The following is a 23,702-nucleotide window of genomic DNA, read 5'->3' on the forward strand; positions in this document are numbered from 1 at the left end:
TTTTTTACTAACGTTGAGTTTAATGACGTCTGTACTATTTCCTCTACACTTATGTATAAACAATACTGAAAGTTGTATTATATAGTTACACATCAGTGAGTATGTAAAGATTGTTAATAATTGTTAATAATTGTTTATTATTATTATTATTGTTGTTAATATTATTATTATTATTGTTATTATTATTATTATTATTCTTTTCCTGTAGTATTTGCATTACAAAAGATTTATGTGAATTGATGATCCTGCAAATGCAAGGCTTCTCTAAAAAAAGAAGACTGTTTAGAGTTTTGTGTATACAGTTCTGAAAACTGACATCAGGGTTCTGAAATGTGTGGCAAAACAATCATAAAAACTGTAAAAATAATGGAAACACTTTATTTTGATGGTCCATTTTAGTTAGTAGACTGTTTTTAATAAGTAGACCGTACTTAAAAAACAAACATTTAATTGACTATAAGAAACTTTGTAAGTACTTGTCAACTTACACTAACCATAACCCCAACCTAATTGTCTACCTATAATCTAATGAGAATTAGTTGGCATGTAGATGTAACTTAAATTCAACAAACAGACCATCAAAATAAAGTGTGACCAAAATAGTTTATGGTGTGAAAATTTAAGTTACGCAAACTTGGATTTCATTTTTTATTTCTACAATATTACTGTTAATTTAGAGCATTTTTACCAGTATATACTGTATTTGTAAACAAAGGGAAAAAAAATCATGATTTACTCAAAACACTGCAGTATTTTATTATAAACAAAACACATGCAACAAAGTAAAATAAAATAATTTGTTGAGGGCTGAACTTAAAATCTCAGGCTGAGTAATTGTGTGATATTAAACCTGAAGTGTGCAAAATCTCACTGTGAACTGAATTAACTATCGTGACACACTCCACCCATATTTTCTGTCTTAAAATGGTCCCCAAACATGAATTAGAGAACAAAAAAAGCCTTACACCCTGTAAAACCTTTTATAAAAAATAATAACAAAACAGAGAAATCTCACAAAAATACATACCGATGTGTATCAATACTGTTCAGTGAGCAATACAACATTTATTGATGATAATCATGTCAATTTTGAGACAAAGTTGGTGGAAATTGTGGGGAGGGAGAACCCAAACAGAATAGTCTGGAATTCAATGCTTCATATGGTACATAATCGTGAAGTCTAATAATGCATTTATAGCAGGTGCGGTCAAGTCTATTTCACAAAATATATATACATTTTCACAATGGCAACCATCAGCAAACTAGAGTGCGTGTCGTTCAAATAACAGATGATGCATGTTTGATTTTCATTTTAGCATGATTACTTTCAAACTATCACAAAACGAAAGTGGCATCTTGATAAACAAAAGGAAACTCAAGAAATGAAGGACATTATTGAAGACACAGGCAGTGAAATATCCGTCACATACTTCTGTTTCTTATACACACATAAGCTACTTTCAGTTTGTACATTTTTGGTTTTAGAGAACAGCGATGGAACGTTCCCAAACGTTTCCCTCCCAAAATCCATCAAAGAGGCGGAGCTTCTTCCTTTTTTGGCAATTGTTTGGAAAGATGTTTTTGGTAGAACGAGTGTTTTAGCGAGAATAAATAAACAGGGGGCAGTGATGATATAACAAGCAATGTCATATTAACAATAAATATACATTAGAACACAGACGGGTGACTGGAATCACCTTTTAAAACTTGTTCAGAAGCAGGATTTCTGTGTTCGGGGATGCTTTACCTGCATTAACACAGCTAAGAGTGACCGTCGAAATGTTCAAATCGTATTAACTTAATGACTTCCCCCATTTAAATGGATTCTGATTCGATGTACTGCAAAACAAACTTCATTAGCTGGAGCCCTGACGGACAGGGATATATTTTCAACAAAAATTAGTTAACTATTGGATTTTTCAAGATAATTTTCTTCAATTAGGCAAAAGAGCTTCATCTGTCATGATTTCACAATGGAAACGGTGGCATTAATAATATAAGTAGGTCTAAGAAATTACTGGAGTAAACATGCCCGTGTGTTGCGTTTCTGAGGGCACGTTTGCACAACAACGATGTGCAGAAATAGTTTTGTGTACAGAAGACAATGCTGTCAAAACAATCCTATTCACACTGACCCCGGCAGGCACAGAACGTCAACATGACATCAGACTGACGTTCTACCCCAATGTCATAGGATGTTGCATTTTGTTTGGAAATGAAAATCGGGTTGACGTCAGAACCTGTGAAATAGATATTGCATTTTGGTTACTTTCCAACACAACCTAAAACCAAACATATATCAACGTTTAATGATGCTAAAGCTTGAGGTTGTGTGGACGTTACCACTAGGACGTATATAGACGTTGGATTTTGGTTGCCATACCTGTAGAATAAATGCCAGTATTTGACCAATATGACGTTGGATTTTGGCCACTTTCTAAGGCATCAATCAAATATCAACGTCATTTCACATCATTAATGGATGTCAAAATTGTCTTTTGATGCTGGCGACCTAAATCTAACCTAATATTAACGTCTTATGATGTTTTGTGTCTGCTGGGATCTGACTTTAAAAGTGTTGTGTTCTGTATGCCAGGCCAGCAGGTGGCATGATGTCAGATTGTAAAGAAAAACTACACATCTACACACACACAATCCTGTTGTCCACCCTGGTTGTACAAGCCTATCCCTATGGACTTAAAATGTAGTACATGTGACTTTTGTATTTTTACAAATTCATGTTTTTTTTTTTTTTTTTGTGGTGTATATGGAAATGATGCCAGTGGTCTTTGCAGTTTGGATACATTTACACATCATCTGTGAGTTAAAACAGGTGACAACATTGATTAACATGAATAAAAAAATAAATAAAAAAAAACTGCATTTAGTAGTTGGCTGAGAAAACTTTGTGAGGAAACACTATGAATCTGCACACATACAGTCCTGTAGTCCACTGTTGTTGATTGTTAGCTTCTGGCTCATGAGTGTATACTGAACACACAAGTGCATGACATCACTGTTGTACATAATCATATTTTTGTAGTTTTCGATAATGATAACAATGTCGTTTTTATGAGATGCTAAAAAAGGATTCTTCTGTATTTTTGTAAAATAAATAGTGAAAATTTAGCAAACAATTTCCAAAGTTATCGAAAATCTTTCCAAAAAAAAACAAAAAAAAAAACAGATTCCCTACAATCTGTGTAGCACTTTAAAGATTTCTAACCATTTCTGTTTGAGTAAGTTCACATAACAGAAAAATTAATACCTTCATCTTACCATTTTCAAAAACACATCCCGAAGTTACTTTTATCATAAATTTTTTTGTAGTTTACATGGAGCTAATAATGTTATTGTTTTCAAAGGTTTCAATTTAGATGTGTTCACATGATATTGATGTACAACAAAAGTTTGGTAACAATTAATTTTTTTTTTATTTCGATGGTCCATTTAAGCATTAGTAGATTGTACGCTTAATATCTGTTGACACTGCTGCTAAACCGACTTTAACTGACGTTAAGAAACTTTGCAAGTACATTTCAACTTACACTAACCCTAACCAGGGCCAGCACATCCATAGAGGCAGCAGAACAGAGAGGGCGGCATCCCCGACACTACCCTCACCTCTCGCGCCCTCAGTTATATCTCAGTTATATCTGCGTCTAGGGTGCCATTCGCGACACTACCCTCACCACCTGCGCCCTTACCATGTCTAGGGCGGCAGAATAGAGAGGGCGGCGTCCCCGACACTACCCCCACCTCTTGTGCCCTCAGTTATATCTCAGTTATATCTGCGTCTAGGGTGGCAGACCGTCCTTTGCCTAGAGCGGCAGTTCAGCTTGCTCCGGCCCAGACCCTAACCCCAACCTTAACCTCAACCTAACAGTCTACTTATAATCAAATAAGAATAGGTTGACATCTAGATGCAATGTAGCTTAAACTCAACAAACAGACCATCAAAATAAAGTTTTCTCTTTATGTTTTTGAAAAACTTTAAATACAGATGACGTTTTCAAAACTATCCCGTTCACATTGCAAAAACAGTAAAAACGACTATAGCTGCATCCCAAATGGCACACTATGCACTGATGCACTATGTACTTATGCATGTACACACTCAACAGCACAGAATATATTTATAGGGTTGTCCCAAATGGAACACTGATGTTTTTGTTTTTTACTAAGCGGAAATTTGACCCATTTCCCTGATGACGTTTGACTGTCAAATTAGTGAAATAAATGATCAAAGTACCAAATAATACCTGCTGTGAGTAGTACAGCATTCTTCATCAGCAGGCACTGTAATCACTCTCATAGGAGAATTTTGCTTTCACAATATAAAAATAAATAAAGTAATCCAACATGTGTGCCCGATAGCTCCGCCCCTTCCACTACATGAGCAAAACTGCAGTCATTGAGTGCGTGAAAACTTTATTTTACTTCATTTTACCGGTTGAATAAGTGCATCATCTGGGTAATTAAAGTGCACTTCTTAGTTTTAGAGTTTTCAGTGTGAACGCAGCACTACTGACACTATTTATTCTACAAAATGGAGTAGAATAGTGCATAAGTATGCGATTTGGGACGCAACTTATATTATGTTACCTTTTTTAGTTTACATAAAGCACAGGTGTCAAACTCGGTTCCTGGAGGGCCGCAGCTCTACACGATTTAGCTCCAACCCTAATTAAACACACCTGATCAAACTATTTGAGTCATTGAGGCTTATTTGAAACCTACAGGTTAGTGTGTTGGAGCAGGGTAAACTGTGCAGGGCTGCGTTTGACACCCCTGACATAAAGACAGAAAAAGCAATATTTTTAAAACCTGTGACTGTAAACAAAATGCAAAATAAGTAGAAAGAGGTGTCGTGTAAATGCCCCCTGCATTTCGGCTATATAAAACTGAGAAAAGCTCATTATGTTGGAACAGCGATGAGAATGATATTTCATATTCTTTTAAAGCATTTACACAAAAGGATTTTGCTCACCAGCAACACTCTGATGATATTAAATGTACATTATTGTTTCAAAAACTGTACACTCACAGTTGGTTTTCAAATTACAGGATAAACAACAATACCTCAGATTAGCATTTGCTAGAACATGGCATACCGATGCAGACTTTTGCTAATAATAATAAAAAAATAATGATAAAGAATAACACTTTTAAAAAGGGAACAAATTTCAAAAAATAAAGAGCATTAGTGCTTGTTTTGTTTATGATTTGGGGTACCGTTTGTATAAATCAAACTAATATCTCGCTCTTTATGTTAAATTCCTTCACTTGCTGGGGAAAGGGACTAAGGGAGCGTTTAAAAGCAATCTGAAGTGAAAGCGGGGAGGAAATGTCATTATGGGCCGTAATGACTTGATGCTTCCGCCATTTCCGGAATCAGTTATATTTTCATCGACTCGCAGACAGTGTCCTCAAAAACAAACAGAGTGAGGAAATGAGTCCAAATGAAATCTATGACAGAAGTTGTTTGGACTGCTCTCTATGATAAAAGTGAAGTTGTACCTTTATCTAATGGAGGAAATACATAATAATCAGCTTCCAAATGAGTGTTTTATACAAACATGTATAATAAAGGTTAGCTTTGTCTGGCACAAACTGTGAAATTCAGAAAATCAGAGCTTTCTGACAAATAAAATGAGGGAAACAACAAACAAAGAAACAAAAAAGTCAAGATATCACAATGAATGAATAAAAGAGACATTATTATTTGACTGTACCAATAAGGAGAGCTTCCTCTCAAGCACTATATCAAGTGGTATCTGTTATTAACATTTTTTTTTTTTAGAAAACAAAATTGTTCTTTTCCTTTTTTTTTTTTTTTTTTTTTTGCTGAGAGGTAGAATGAAGCATTTAAATTGAAACACGACGACTGGTTGTTCCATCATTAACAATAGCCTCAATAAGACTGAAACAGTCACAGGTTAGTTAGTCGCCCTGTGCCACCTAAAATACACTGTGAAAACTGTACAAACACATCTTTTTTTGTTGTTGTTTTTTGTCTTTTTTTTTATTCATAATTGTTTTCTAAAATCTTGTAAAGTATTCCAAATGTTCCACGGTGGTACGGCATGATTGTGTGTGACCATGATGGAGAGTAATCCAGATCTGCGGATGTGTTGATGTGGAGTGGAGCAGTCTGAAGATGGTGAAGATGAATGAAGCGGATCAGTTGGAGGTGTCAGAATGGACGCTCCCGGGTCCTTCTGTGGGCGAGGTCACTGAGGACGGTGTCGGGGCATCCTGCCAGCCGCCGTTTGCCTTTTGTGAGAGAAAAAAAAAAAAGTTTAGGAAATGTGCATTTTTTTTCAAAAAACAACACTTCAGGTGATTAGCTGCAAACTCTGTCATATAATCTAAATGTGCTGAACGATGTATCAAAACGATGTAAAAAAAATATCATTATTATATTTTACATTCCAGTCAATTTTGATAATTGGCAAAAAAAAAAAAAAAAAACCCTTCAATTTAATTTAATTCATTAATTCATTTCAAGGCATTCAAAGATTCATATTTTTGTTTCTGAGTGAAGTCCAAATGTTCAAAATATACAAGCTTAAAAAAAATAAAAAAATTAATTTTCATTTTGTATAATCAAGTTGATAATTGCTGCCTGATTCTGGATAAACTGAAAAACACACTTTTTGCTGTTTTTAAAACAAAGATCACTATTCTCTTATTATTCTGAATGGATAACCAAACAGACTAATGTCCTTTACTAGAGGTTGTAATACAAGCATTAACTGTTGCATTTTCATAAATTCAATAAATTATCAGAATGAATTAATAAAATTGATTTGAATAAAATACTCTTTCTTATATAAAAATGTAGATTGTTCCATTAGCGGATAAGCTTTTTTAAATAAATCTCTTGAGCAAGTGTTGCCACCTACTGGTGGCATTTTTGCAAGTTAAACCTTCATTTTAAGTGTTAGAATATGTTTTTTTTACTGCTATCATAAACATCAGTAGCTGGGTTTCCATTACATGAGAAACGAGTGATGACGTATCAGATTAAAGTCCCTTAATTTGCCACCCCCAAAAATATTTTTATGCTAGCTTTTGGTGGCTTGGTGGTTTTGAAAGTGCATGTAGGTTAGTGTGAAAAGTGGAAGACGGAAATTTCTTTACCAAATAAACTATGATCAAAGACTATAGAATACACAAGACATGTCTCTCGTATACTTTAGAATGGGAAAAGTGTGACTGTCAATATGGCGAATGAAGCACCGCCTTTTTATTACAGAATCCAATCAGTGATTGCTATATGGAGAATAACGCAGTCATTGGTTATTCGTAATATGAAATGTAATCGTAAGCTTGGCAAGTCATTTTGGAGAATTTAATATTTCCCCATTCAAATAGAATGCCAGAGAGACATTTCAAAGATGGCCGCCAAGTGAAATGACTTGCCTTAAAGGAACTTTGCTATGATGTAGTAAACATAACTGTGACATTGCCTTGTTTACTGTTGGTTGCTAGGTTACCAATACTAAAGTCAGCCACTCTAAGAACTTGATGAAAATGCAACTTATTTACAATTCTATTTTTTCTCTTTTTTTTTCTTTTTTTTAAAAGATTTGCTTCACATTAAGATGTAAACCCAGCTAGTGTTACTATTCATACTTCTGTGATGTTGACCAATAGAAGAACAGAAGTTTTTGTGTTACTCTGTTTTCAAATATAGCTAAATAAATGACAGATCATGGTATTGGCACTACTAGGTATATAGGCAAAGAAGGCATAAGCTGTTGAACTGTTTTCTTTATTTTATTTTATTTATTTTAATTTTTTTATGCACAGGACAGCCAGTAATATACATTTACGTACAATATTTTTTGTTAACATTATTGTTGTCCAAGATAAACCATTAATTTTGGAGTTAAAATAGCAAAATCTGACACTTTGACCTTATAACAGACAAAATTATTCTTTAGTTTAAAGGTGGGGCGACATGACAAAAAACTCATATCACGATATAAGCCTCCACATATCCTAACAACGAGGGCTTGGCATTAACACCTGCCAACCCACCTTTTGCGGGTAGATTTTAGTGATGGCGGGTTCAACAGACACGCCCACTAGCCACTTTGGCTGGTTGAAAATAATTTTCCCAGATAATAATTCTTAAAAAAAGGTTAGACAATAAGGATGGTCCAATATGGATGCAAAGGCGATCTTAGAATTGAGGAGCAACAAAACTGACAAAAAATAATTGCGTTTGCCTAAAAAAAAAATTATTAAGCAGGTGAATACCGAATGAGGAAATAATCATTCGCGCTAACAGCTGAGGTGATGTAAACGACTGTTTAAAACGCGTGCCTGCTCCCGTTTCCTTGAGTGAAGCAACTATTGACTGGGCCTTGAAACACAACTGATGTGCTTGGTTCTCTTTCAAATAGACTAGACAAAAAAAAAAAAAGTGTTGAACATGCACCCACAGTCCTGCTGCTTGCAAGAGTTCCAGATTTTTCTTTTTGTAAGCAGCACCTATTGCTTTCGCTTTATTCTTTGAAGAGATTATTTATAACGTTATAAAGTCTAAAGTTAACCATGTGTGTGTGATCATCCTTCCATTATCAGTTAAGGTAAGTTATCCCAGATGCTGATAAGACAGGTGTAGTATAGTATATAGTATAATATATATATATATAAACATAGTTAGCTAGTAGCTACATTAAATATATATATATATATATATATATATATATATATATATATATATATATATATATATATATATATATATATATATATATATATATATATATATATATATATATATATATATATATGTATTACAATGTGTTACATACAAGATATTACAATATTAGATTTGTTTTTATTAACATTAAGCAAAAAAGAATGGAATGAATGAAAGCTGTTGGAGTATGAGTTGTTGGAAAGTAGGGTGTCATTTATAAGTTCGGTGTTAAAGCTTATGATACCACAACACCAATTAAATAATTTTAAACAACAAAATATTTAATTATTAAGGAAACATAAGGAAAGTTTTAAATTTGAAATTTCTAAGTTACATCCTATTTTGGATGTTGTTGCCATATGGCAACATTTCATAAAGTACCTTAAAAAATAAATGTTTCCATAATTTATATATATATATATATATATATATATATATATATATATATATATATATATATATATATATATATATATATATATATATATATATATATATATATATAATTTTTTTATATATATATTTATCACAATGTGTGTGGTAGAGGGTTAAAATCACATTTATTGCTTATTCAGTGCTTAGCATAATTGAGTACCCCATTTTGAAAATTAATATTTGTATACATTTATTGTTTTACATACAGACAATGTATTTTGGTGCATTTAAACAAAACAGTTTTATTAAACATATATATTTATTAAAAAATATTTTTGTCATCAAACATATTTAGAAATTGAAAGATAATACAATTAAAGTCAAGCAAAAGGTACATATTTTTTTAAATTACAACCTAGAAAACTTTAACTAATTTTTTTTTTTCAGATTTTTTGCTTTTCTTGATTTTTCCTCTTTAATAAATTAGTATTTAATATTATCACATGTACTGTTAGAGTACTAGTTTTTGGACAGTTATCATGAGATATTCTGTTAGATAAGCTCTAGATTTGGCTTCAGTACTGACTAATCTAATGTATATGCACAAATATAATATTGTATAATTTCCTATTAAAAACTTTGAATTTAAAAGATAGATTTGTGAGGGGTGTACTTATATATGCTGAGGACTGTATTTGAACATTATTATAAAGCTTTATATTCAAAGTAACTAAGGAAGGAGCGTGCACAGCAAACATTATATCGAACTTCTTTTATAAATTTAACACGGAAAATTCCATCAGGACAATTACAGTTATCGTTTTATCATCAAGCCCTAAATCTAAACGCCGAGCGACTATAGCGAATTCCCGCACTATAAACACGTTTCTGCAAGAAGTGAGTCACAAAGTGAGGCTGTCAAAAGGAATGACATTATGCTGCATATTACGAGTCATAGCGAGTCATTTCCAGAACATGATTTTCAAAAGACAGATGATGGAGGAATCAATTATTGCAAATTATCACATTGGCTAAAGGAATGAAAGTATAATGGGCACCTAAAATGGAGGCCATTTCATGTCCGGGAGACAGGTTGCCTAAAGAGCATTTGGGGCATTAATAGCAATTTCCATGCCATCAGAAAAAAAGACTAGAAATGGGCTTTGGCAGCCTCTTATTTTCCCAGCCTGTTATTTTAGATAGAGGCAGTCTGTAATCAAAAAAGAAAGAGCAGAGCGGGAGAGAGAAAAAAAAAAAAAAACTTTTCAAATCTTCAGCTTTGGTGACACCCCATGTCTATTTCAAAGGCGTAATTACAGCGCATGGGCGAGAGGAAAAGCTCCCCCACATAAATGCTTTATGTCTCAGGCCGTCATTATCCACAGCCCAAAAAAAAGGGAGAATAACTTATCTGGGAGGAGAAGGAAAAACATCATGTTATTTAAGACAGTGAATTTGTTGGAAGATTGAGACACTTTCGCTGGCTACATTATCAGTGCGTTATGATGCAAATGTTCAGGCCACAGCTTTCTTCTTTATTCCTAACAGCTGGTTAGGCTTGAAAATTCCCTGGTTTAATTTTGATACAAACGTGAAATAAATTGTGTTAAGGTTTTAAAATCTGTACTAGAAATTTCAGCAAGAAATATGACACTGAATATGACATTTACTCTTCATTTTAATATGAATAAAATAAGATTTCATTAAATTATGCAATATTTACACAATACCTATGCAAATAAAGTGAAAAATCTTAAAAAAAGAAAATCAGATTAAATCTGTATCAATACAACAAATGTTGTATTTCTTATTTCTTCTTTACATTCAGAATTATTTTATTTATTTTTTTAAATAATTGTGATCATGATGTTTTTTGTTTCTTCATACTAGAATATGAACTTGAATATTTAGATCGTATTTAATTCATAAATGTTAATATGAAACATTATGCAATTAAAAGAATGTCTCAGATAAATTGTCCTTTCAGATTTTAATTCAGAAATGCTCACAATAAAAATGTCCTTAAATGCATATATTTAAAATAATAACCAATAATAAAACAATATTTCTAATATTTTCAGATCTTAAATTAATAAATGCTTAAAAAATATCATGTCTTTTGAGTTTTTAATTAAAAATATTAACATTTAATATCAGTGAATAAAACAGAATATCACATTTAATGCCTGTCCAGCTTTTAATTTAAAAATATTTACCTTCAATATCTGTGAATAAAAAAGAATATCGTTTATAATGCCTATGAGTTTTTTTTTTTTTTTTTTTTTTTAGAAATGTTTATCTTTAATATCTGTGAATGAAACAGAATATCAAATATAATGCCTGTTCAGTTTTTATTTTGGAAATATTTACATTCAATAGCTGTAAATGAAACAGAATATCATATACAATGCCTATTCAGTTTTTATTTTAGAAATATTTACCTGCAATATCACTGAATAAAACCGAATATAATATAAAAGGCCTATTCAGTTTTTCATTTTCAATACTTATCTTTAAAATTACAGAATGAAGCCTAATATCATATATAATGACTCTTTTGTTTTTCCTGTTGCTTGCTGCCTTATTGTTTATTCTGTTAAAACAACATTTTGTATATCTCATCTGGGAAGAATCTTAGTTGTCTGTGTATTCTGGTTCACTCACCAGTTTCCACATGACAGACACAAAATGTCAAAACATATTGTGATCGATCGATCGATCGATCCATCCATCCATCCATCCATCCATCCATCCATCCATCCATCCATCCATCCATCCATCCATCCATCCATCCATCCATCCATCCATCCATCCATCCATCCATCCATCCATCCATCCATCCATCTATCTATCTATCTATCTATCTATCTATCTATCTATCTATCTATCTATCTATCTATCTGTCTATCTTTCCATGCATCCGTTTATCCATTTTTTTATATTTTACTTATATAACTAATTTTATTCATTATTTGAATAATATATTGGTTTTTCTGTCTGTCCATTCATCCATATTAAAACTACTTTATTTCATTCATTCATTCATTCATTCATTCATTCATTCATTCATTCATTCATTCATTCATTATTTATTCATTATTCGTTAGTTTGTTCTTTCATTCATTCAATTTTTAATTTAGAAATATGTACCTTCAATATGTCAATGAAATAGAGTATAATAAATAATGCCTGTTCTGTTTTTAATTAAGAAACGTTTACCTCTAATATCTGTGAATGAAAAAGAATTTCATAAACAATGCCTATTCAGTTTTTATTTTTAAATATTACCCTCCAATAATTGAAACGCAATATCATATATAATGCCAATTCAGTTCTTAATTCAGAAATATTTACCTTCAATATCTGTGAATGGAACAGAATATCAGATTTAATGTCTTGTCAGATTTTAATTTACAAATAATTACATTAAAATCTGAAAACAGATAAAGTGTCATCTCATATACTGATTAAATAATTTAATTTAAAATATATAATAATTAAATAAGTATTCCCGATGTATTCAGATCTTGCTTAATGCTGAAATGCAAATAAAATAAATAATTAGTTTGTTTGTTTTCAGATTTGATTGCATTTATGAATAAATAATTTATACATACATACAACATATTGACATAAACGTCTCTTTACATTACATTTCATCCTGGACTATTGCATTCTAACCACAAGAGAGGTATTTACATCATCATAAACCACTGGGACACAATCATGCTCTCTATCAGCCACAGACGGCATACAGACACACTGGGCCACTTCCACAGCGGCTATTTAGAGAGCCTGTGTTACTGTGTTTGTCTTTTTTTTCCCTCCCCTGCTCACACTTTGCTGGCTCGCTGTCAGTGCTGTTAAGGTGGCAGATGTGTGATATGACCAATGCACTTGGATTGCTGTCCCAAATCTCCGCTCAGCCTCCCTTGAGACTGTCTGATCAATTTCCTCTGCCGGCGACACGGCTTGTCCAAGTGGATTTTACATGCTGGCCTGTGCGCTTCTCCCTCCCCCAGCACACGAGCCCAAATACAGCAGCACGACTGGGGTGCGTAGCCTATTAAATGGCATAGCTCACTGTACACTATCACAGCATGATGCATTGTGGAGGAAACTAAACATCTACGGTTGATTCAAATGTGTCAGTGCTCCTGTGAAATTTGTGTTCCTTTTCAAATATTTCCCAAATGTTCTTTAACAGACAAATAACATGTTTACAGTTATATTTATAATTATTTATAACAGTTTATAATTAATCTACTGGGGAATGTTTTATTTATTTTAATTTGGCTGGAATAAATATTTATTATTTATCAGATTATGGAAGGTTTTTTTTTTTTTTTTTTTTTTTATCGATTGACTTGCCAAATTATTCTAAGTTTAGGGATTATTGGGCAAGTCAATTGAAGTTAGTATAATTTGTCAAGTCAATCAAAAAAAATGTATGAATGGGACTTATAGTACTGACCTTAAAATTGTTTAAAAACATGCTCTTATGAACCTACACAAGTCTTTTAAAATACTTTAAAGTATCTTGCAAAATAAATAGTTATTTATAATATAAAATAGTTAAAACTATTTATATATATACTGCTAAAAATGTGTTGAAAACAAAATCTTATCTCCATTAAAGACACTTGAAAAATATAAATTATTATTTTTTTTTTAAATTACAGGAGGCATAATAATTTTGATTATTAAATACTTGAATAATAGTTACAACCAGAGTTGGGTGTAACACATTCAACAGTATCGCGTTAGTGTATTTTAATTACGTTTTTGAGGAACGCAGTAGCGTAAAAAATTACATTTTAAATTTGTGTAATCTGTTTACAGTAAAAAAGTCGGTCCCACTTTATATTAAGTGTCCTTAACTACTATGTACTTACATCAAAAAAAATAAATACAATGTACTTACTGTATTTATAATGTATTTGAGAACACTTGTGGTGCTTTTAAGTTGGGATAGAGGTTGGGTTGTGGACAGGTTTGGTGGCATGGATAGGTTTAAGGGTGGGTTAAGGTCAACAGTGTATTTACAAATGTAATTACAAAAGTTAATTACAGTTGTAATTCCATACATGCATTTAATCAAGCATAAGTACACAGTAAATATATTTATTTACACAATAAGTACATTATAATAAACTATTAGTTCCTGTGTAAGTACATATTAGTTAAGGCCACTTAATATAAAGTGGGACAAAAAAGTCAATGTAACTGTGTTACTTACGTTACAAATATAGTTTTTGCCTATACAACCCAGCCTATACATGCTAAATTATTTTGAGCAGGATTGGGAGTTGAGGTATCTCCTGAGTGTGAAGAGAAGCATAGCTCCTTATGGGGCTGTTCACATATTGCATCTTTTGCATGCACGCACATTTACTGGGAGCGCATTTTGCATGCCCTCGAATATCCCAGGTGCACTTAGTTGAAAATCACAAGTCGCTTGACAAGAATGTGCAGCATATATTTGCCTATGTCAAGTTTCTGTGATCAACCCATTGTAATGTTTATTTTTTTTCAGTGAATAAAAATCACTGATAGAGGTGCAGTTTATTTTGTATATTTTGTAAGTTTTTTTTTTTTTTTAAAGTAATTAGTAATCTGATTACTTTTTACATTAAGTAATTAGTAATGTAATCAGATTACAATTTCACAGTAGTTTTCAGTAATTAGTAATCTATTACTTTTTTAAAGTAACTTACCCAACACTGGTTGCAACCCTAAGACTTTATAGTTTATAAATATTTCCCGAACTGCATCACAGATCCGATCATGTGATCGGAAATTGAGCCTAATCGCAGTTTCAGCCTCGATCGGAATCGGACGTTACCTCCCGATCAAGACACGAATATATGTGTATATTCTCATTATTTTAAAGGCTCATTATTATAAAGGCTACGCACATCAATACAGCATCATTTTTTGAGACTGTATAACAGCAATTAATGTTTACAGTACTGTGATGGTTGGGTTTAGAGTTGGGTTAGGTAAAGGAATAGAAATTAAAAAAACTAAATTTATTGGGAAATGTAATAAATAACATAAACAATACTGGTGACACGGTGGTGCAGTAGGTAGTTCTGTCGCCTCACAGCAAGAAGGTCTCTGGTTCGAGCCTCGGGTAGGTCAGTTGGCATTTCTGTGTGGAGTTTGCATGTTCTCCTAGTGTTTGCATGGGATTCCTCCGTGTGCTCCGGTTTACTCCACAGTCCAATGATATGCGGTACAGGTAAATTCATTCATTCATTTTCTTGTCGACTTAGTCCCTTTATTAATCTGGGGTCGCCACAGTGGAATGAACCGCCAACTTATCCAGCAAGTTTTTTTACGCAGCGAATGCCCTTCCAGCCGCAACCCATCTCTGGGAAACATCCACACACACATTCACACACACACTCATACACTACGGACAATTTAGCCTACCCAATTCACCTGTACTACATGTCTTTGGACTGTGGGGGAAACCGGAGCACCCGTAGGAAACCCACACGAAGGCAGGGAGAAGATGCAAACTCCACACAGAAACACCAACTGAGCGAGGTTCGAACAAGCAACCCAGCGACCTTCTTGCTGTGAGGCGACAGCAGTACCTACTGTGCCACTGCCTCACCCCTACAGGTAAATTGGGTAGGCTAAATTGTCCGTAGTGTATGAGTGTGTATGGATGTTTTCCAGAGATGAGTTGTAGCTGGAAGGGCATTCGCTGCGTAAAACACTTGCTGGATAAGTTGGTGGTTCATTCCGCTGTGGCGACCCCAGAATAATAAAGGAACTAAGCCGAAAAAAAAATATGAATGAATAAACAATACTCTGTACAACTACTGTTTTTACAGTACTGTGGGTTTAGGGTTAGTGTTTAGGTAGATGCTATAAAAATACAATTAATGGGAAATTTAATAAATAATATAAATAAATCTCATAAACTTCTGGCCGAAACCGTATCTGATCTAGCAACAACCGAGGATTCCTGCAGTCTGGAGGTGATATAAAGTTGTTGTTGACAACATTGCCATAGCTAACTGATATTCAAAATAGAATCATTGGACTTGGACTTGCGGGTAAAAAAAAAACTTGATTGGGACATCCCTAGTTTAAATCACATTGTTTATAACTTGTATTGTCTTGTGACAACAAATTAAGCTAAATAAGCTAATAAGGAGTTTAAAATCAAAATAATGTTTTACTATTGCTGAAAAATAATGATAATTGTATCAAAAAACTGATTGGTACAATATATAGATTGTACTCCATGTTTGCTTGCTTTGGTCAGGTAATAATTTTGTATAAAAATACAGGATTTACTTTTTATGTCTCACACTCTGGAGATTTTCATTGATGATGTCAACAATACTGTGATCTGTATTTCTATCCATCACGGTAAAAACTGCTGGGTTCCACACAATTAATTCATGTTATCCCAACACAAATTAATTGAGTTAACTTACAAATTTTGTGGATCGAACATAATACAATTAAGTTGTCCCAATAATATCTTAAGAATTGTTCATCCATCCATCCATCCATCCATCCATCCATCCATCCATTCATCCATCCATCCATCCATTCATATTAAATGTTTATAATTAAATGTTTTAATTGATTTTATTTTATTTTTATTATTATTTTAAAGTATATAATTAATTTTATTAATTAATTGAATAATATAATGGTTTGCCATCCATCCATCCATCCATCCATACATCCATACATCCATCTAAAATATTTATTAGTTTGAATTATATTTTTAAATAATTATTATTTTGTTTATTTTTTTATTATTTTAAATTATATATTTTAATATATTTATAAATAAAATTAGTTTATTTGTTTATTTATTTATGTATTTATTTATTTATTTATTTATTTATTCATGTTTCATGCATTTCAATTTAAGGTGTAGGATTTTAGATTAAATTCAGTGTTAGTTTTTGGATTTAAGTTAATTAAACATTTTATATGCATTTTATTGTAATCATTACATTTAAAACAGCAAATATATTGAACAATACCATGTTTTTACCTTTGATGAACCACAATTACCCTTCTAGATTTTTTATTTATTTATTTTTTCCTAATCTTCTGTCAGACTGTTTAAATGTCCCCAACACAAGCAGTGTACGCGGATGTTTGCTGACACGTCTCTCCTGCTGCCCAGTACAGTCTGTCAAATCCCCCTTGCAAACTCAGCAGCACATCAAGACAACAGCAGAATCAGGTACAAGCTTGAAAAACAGAGAGTGCGGACTTACATTGATGCCCTGTGGACTGTATATCTGACTGGCAGCAAGGCTTTCACTGTATCCTCCTGTCTGACTGATAACATGGCGAAGAGTATCCACCTGCAGACACCGGAACACAACACACAAAAGCGTTCAAAACAAAGACGTCTGTGCTGAGAAAAGGTCAGCCTGATATCAGAAGGATATTGGCAGCCCAAAAGGTCATCAAATGTTGAATGAAATGTTTGTGCTGCAGATATCAAACAAGACACGGTTTGTTCTGGATTTTAGATGAGGGAATACATCTGTGTTTACAGTCTAATCATAAGGGGGAATTCAGTTAATTACTTGAGATTAAAATAAAATAATAATAATAATAATAATAAAATATTTTATAATAATAAAAAAATGTGTATATGAAAAAGTATATAAATAAACTAATTTATTTAATTTTTAATACCATTTTTAATCTTAATTGTTTTTTTTTTACTATACTTGTAAATATGTGTAAGTTTAAAAGAAAATAACAGTTATTATTAAGTAATTACATGTGGCAGTTTGTTTGTGTACATAAATGCATTTAAATACAGTTTTTAAAATATGCATCTAAATTATGATTCCCATTAAAATCCACTATGTTTTAATCAGTTATCAATCAATTAATTACATTTAAGTATGATTACATTACATTATGTGGTTTCAGTTAATTGTGATATTGTAATGATAATAATAATAATAATAATAATAATAATAATAATAATAATAATAATAATAATTAATAATAATAAAAAAAATAATAATAATAATAATAATAATAATAATTATTATTATTAATTTATTTTAAATACTACTAATACTACTACTACTACTACTACTACTACTACTAATATTAATAATAATAATAATAATAATAATAATAATAATAACAATAATAATAATAATAATAATAATAAAATAATAATAATAATAATAATAATAATAATAATAATAATAATAATAATAATAATAATAATTATTATTATTATTATTATTATTATTATTATAGTAATAATAATAATGATTATTATAATTGTCATTATTATTAATATAATTATAATATTATTATTGTTATTATTATCATTATTATTATAGTAGTAGTAGTAGTAGTAGTAGAAGTAGGAGTAGTAGTAGTAGTAGTAGGAGTAGTAGTAGTAAAACAAGATTCCAAGAAATAGTATAATATTTGAATATAATAAATACACATTTATTTAAAACAAGTAATTTAATTTAAATTGATTTAATTATTTGAACAAATATGTGTTTGAAAAAGAAGTAAATAAATGTGTAAATATATAAATGATAAAATACTAACTAAACAATTTAAGTAATATGTAGCAAAAATATTTTCAAAACATTTTTGAAACATTTTCACAGCACTTTCAAAACATCAAATAGCCTAATGAAAAATCTCTCTTGTGTAATTCTTGCACCACATGAACTCATTTCAGAAGATTTCCTCTGGGATTCCGGCACTGAATATTCATGAATCACCCAGAGCATTTGGAGAAGTTGCTTCGTTAGGAAAGGAAAAACATGGACGTCAAAAGAGGACAAACCGAAGTGCTCAGTGTTTGAATGCTAGCGTATCGGGCAAGGTCAGGCTGCCGCGGTGGCGGACGTGACAGCAATGTTGCTGACAAGAGCTGTATTGTTTCCAAGACTGTCTCTGATGGTCTATTCATTTGGAAGTTGACAATGGCCTGCTGGAGGCAAACCGTAACCCCAGACCGTCCTCAAGGTCAGGAGGCCCGTCACCAACACAAATCTACACGCGTCCGACACTGGGATATGAGCGGCTGGAGCTCACAGATGAACTTTGTTGTGACAAGGATATAAAACAAGACGATAACTGTTTGATCACTTATGACAGAAACACACCATTTTGAACTCACAGAAAATATTGCCTTAAAAATATGGATTAACAAAACAATAAAATATAGCTGCTAGCAGCAATTAAGCAGAACCAGAAGGTATGTCAGACAAAGAGGAGAAAATGGAAGAAAAATCATAAATAGGTTTACTTGTAAAATTACTTAATCGTATGTGAATTTTGACCAAATTGATTTGTTGTGGTCAGTGTGAGGTGACAATGTCACAAAGTTTGGGGCTCTTTTTTAGTGATCTAGGCACAAAGTCTAAAGTGCAAAAGTATTAAGGGCATGTCCGAATCCACTTTTACTATTGTAAGGATTGAAAAATACGCTCTGTGTCCCAGTACATGGTCTAACAGGGTTGTGCTTATTCTCTTAATGCGTTATGGGTGTGTTTTGAGCATGACGAGCTTTATACCAATCAATCTCATCTTCCATTCCCTTTAAGAGAGTCAGTTTGCCATGGTGCATTTGCTATTTATTTATAAGTGGAAAAACTGAACCCTTCACTAGAGAGAAAACAAGTTCAACAAATCATCTGCAAAACAAGGATAAAGAACAAGCCTCCTCCCTTCAGCCTCTTTACTTTCTCTTTACTTTAGTTTTACTCCCCTTTACTCTCATGGATGAGGAAACGATGTTGTACTCACTCTACTGAAGACATCTTTTAGCGTACATATTTATTTAAAATTGTTAAGTACAAATATTTGCTCAGCATTGCTTTGTGTCAATATATCAATGTTTTGGACAGTTACAGCATGAGGCAATTTTATCTATTTGATAAATTTAAAAAATGGTTGACTTATTGTTTGATGTGATGCCATGTAAATAGCAAATGTGCCATGGCATGATCATCACTCTCTTTAAAAGAGAATGGGAGATAAAAACACATATTTGTTTAATGCAAATTTGTTTTGCCACAAAAAACACTGATTAAGATAAAAAGAATATCTCTTTTAGACTATGCTCTGGGTGCACAGACTTTTTACTATTATTTTTCCCAAATATCAAGTGAATTTGAATGTGCACTAAGTGCATCTGCCCAGTGTGCTTTAAGCCATGAACTTAGTTAAAAAGTCTCAAGCAGAAATTTTTCATATATCCTAACCACTTTTTTTTACTCGAAAAATCTAAAAAATGAAATCAAGCAGCATTTTCTAGACAAGCAAAAAAATATTGTTTTGTTTTCAAAATTAGTAAGTTATCTTACTGGTAGATTATTTTGATTTATTATTTTGCTAGATTATGTTCAAGCCTACTTCAAATGTCCTCTCCAGCACCTATGTGTACGAGAATGCAATGCAATGCAATTGCGACATCACAACTGTGTAGTTTCCAAGAGCTCAAGGGTTTAGCGTATTCCTATGAAACTGTCAGATGTTCTGCCTGTAGTGGAGACTTTGTAACGCAATCAATGAGACACACCCAAGTCAACAAGAAGGATGAAAGTCAGTGAGTAAAAGGCATACCAATTTGGGTCCCACTTTATATTAAGTGTCCTAAACTACTATGCACTTACATAAAAAAAATAAATACAAAGAACTTACTGTGTTTATAATGTATCTAAGAACACTTGTGGTGCTTTTGAGTTGGGATAGATGTTAGGTTATGGACAGGATTGGTGGCATGGATAGGTTTAAGGGTGGGTTAAGGTCAACAGTGTATTTACAAATGTTATTACAAAAGTTAATTACAGATGTAATTACATGCATGTATTTAATTAAGCCTAAGTACACTGCAATGTATTTACACAATAAGTATATTGTAACAATTTATTAATTCCTGTGTAAGTACATATTAGTTAAGGCCACTTAGTATAAAGTGGGACCGCAATTTGAACTGGAATGCAGCCTAAATATAGGGGGTCACGTGTTGCAAATCCAATGACGATGGCAGGGATGATTGTTTTAAACCAATCGGTGAAAAAAGACAAAGAACTTCTAACAATAGATGCCTAAGTACCTTCAGTGTTTGGCCCTCTAAATATTACATTATTTGGTTTAAAACAGCATGTGCTGGCTTTCAAAAAAGAGGGACGAAGAAAAGCAAAAACCAATAAAAAATGCAAAAAAAAAAAAACTATTCTAGGGGCCTTTCTTTAAAATTCAATAAAAACAACAACAAAAGAGTCAGAGCAATAATAGATTTAGATTGGTAAACTACAGCAACCCCAGAAGTGATTTAGTGAGTGGAGTAATCAGGAATGTCATTTGGACAGCACAATGTGTGATTGGGTTTAATTTAATGGCATTAGTTACAGTCATCTGCCCTCTCTTCCTACCTGTGACTGAACGTTGGCCCCCACTTGGGCCCCCTGGTATGAGTCCCCATTCAGAGACTGAACACTCATGAACAAATCCCCGGAGTTCATGTTAAAAGAGCCAGCAGAACCTAAGAGGAAGAGAGAAGGAAAAGAGAGAAAGAAAGGAAAGAAGATAAAGACAAGAAACAGTCATGCAACAGCGAGACTGATGTAAGGAGGGTTAGTAGTGCAGAGCTGATGTTGTAAGTGAGGGTTATGAGCTGAAAAACACATAAGTTACATGCTCAGAATGAGTCAAGAGAATGCTGATAAATGTAAATATATAGTATGTTCAGATCAATAATGACCATAATTATATTATTTCTAAATATCATTGTTCTAGTTTGAGCTCTACATCCCATTAAAACAGGGGTGCCCAAACATTTTCTTATGAAGGATCAAAAGGCAAACTTGATTCGGGGGGGGGGGGGGGGGGGGGGGGGGGGGGGTGAGGTGTTGAAGGTTGAAATGCCTACCATTATAGCTGTTATAGTAATTTTCAAATGTATAAAAAAATACTTCTTCTATTAAAAAATACTTAATTCATGTTTACAGTGGTGCTCAATGCTGGATACACAAGTCGCACCTGGTTTTGTCATGACTTTCAAATTGCTGTTCTCTGTATTGTCCACTATCTATGAGTGGCAGTACTTACACTTTTAAAAATCTGATTCATGCACAGCATTTAATTAAAACATTTCACTTCAGTTGGCTTTTTTGTAGCTCAATAATTAAACATACAAACAAACAAACAAAGGTTATGCTAAATTAGAAATTACAATCTTTGCTAAAGGCATTAATTCTCTCTCTCTTCTCTGATGGGATGGTGAGCTAAATCACAGGTTATCATGGGCCAACTTTGGCCAGTGGGCCCTACTTTGGGTATCTCTGCATTAAACTTACAATAGTGATTTTAAGAATATTTTTTCAATGCATATTAAATGTATATACTTAAAAATTTCCAATAACATCTGTGAAAACAAATTGTAAAAAAATTATGTAAATAATGTTCCATTGCAATTCCAGAAAAAAACAGTTGAAGAATGGATTAATACAATATATGTCATAGAAAAAAAAAAAAAAAACTTTCATTAAGAACAGACTGAATACTTTTTATCTATTTTGAAGTAAATGGTTTGAGTATATTTCTCCAATATGTCTGGATTGTTTTTGAACTGTAACACTTTAAAAAGGTATAAAATAATAAACAATTATTATAAACTCTATTATATATTAAAAATATATACAAAAAAATCCACTTAATATATTATTTAATTTCAAATTCTGGATTATAATATAGAAGTAAATAATAACTATTTATTTATTTATTTATTTATTTATTTATTTATTTATTTATTTATTTATTTATTTATTTATTATTTATTTATTTATTTATTTATTTATTTATTTATTTATTTATTTATTTATTTATTTATTTATAGTTTTTTTATTCTGACACCTTTCAAAATCAGAACTCTAATCCAGTCTGGTTGCTTTGGATAAAAGTGTCTGCTAAATTTAACGTGCAATGTATTCAAATGAAAATGAAATCAAAACAAATCAATTTACAAGAGAAAGGCACAATACTCATCAACAACATTTATTTAGACTTCACTTGAATCAATTGTCCAATCCACTCTCTAATGTACTTCACATAACAACCACATTTTGAGGACTTTTATTTTAACATAAATAAAACAAAACATCCTTATCTGGCTTCAAACTATAAACGTATCGGGTCACATTTGGTTAGGGTTTTGTCTATGTATAATAAAGACAGCAGATTTGGAATCGCCCTGCTCCACTAGCCTAATGTTGTTTTCCTCTTGTGGTTGGTTTCTTAGCCTGGTCATGCTGGTCTTTAGCTGGCTGGCCAGTGCCCAAATCCCTCTAAAACCATCAAATTAGACCTGCATGACCATCTTGGCAAAGACTGGATAACTAGCCCTAAGCTAGTTTAAGCTGTTTTTGTTTCAGCAGGAAGAGATCTAATGTAGAGACGTTATACGGCACTAATATACATGTACATGACTCAAAGATGAAAGAGGTAGTTAAGCATCAGAACAACAAGTGCAAAATGTTTTACTGCATTTTTCATGCTTTATAGTGTGTCATTAGATCACAGAAAATATAACATGCAATTTGGTGTAACAATAGCTTAA

The 23,702-nt window shown here is 32.2% G+C and overlaps 1 protein-coding gene across 8 annotated transcripts in view; it reads right to left on the bottom strand.

Annotated features, from left to right (window-relative positions):
- Positions 1 to 1,042: 1,042 nt before the first annotated feature.
- The window catches only part of pbx1a (pre-B-cell leukemia homeobox 1a), a 133,180-nt gene continuing 110,520 nt past the window's right edge, over positions 1,043 to 23,702 (bottom strand). For 3 of the 8 annotated variants that reach the window (XM_017358962.4, XM_073920768.1, XM_073920767.1), the window contains exons 7-9: positions 21,520 to 21,629; positions 17,359 to 17,448; positions 4,422 to 6,276 (exon numbers count right to left, since the gene is read on the bottom strand). In XM_017358962.4, the coding sequence (XP_017214451.1) occupies positions 6,184 to 6,276; positions 17,359 to 17,448; positions 21,520 to 21,629 (293 nt within the window). In that variant the 3' untranslated portion in view covers positions 4,422 to 6,183. 8 annotated transcript variants of the gene reach the window in all.

Source organism: Danio rerio, chromosome 2 (assembly GCF_049306965.1).
Source record: "Danio rerio strain Tuebingen ecotype United States chromosome 2, GRCz12tu, whole genome shotgun sequence".
Taxonomy (NCBI): Eukaryota; Metazoa; Chordata; class Actinopteri; order Cypriniformes; family Danionidae; genus Danio; species Danio rerio.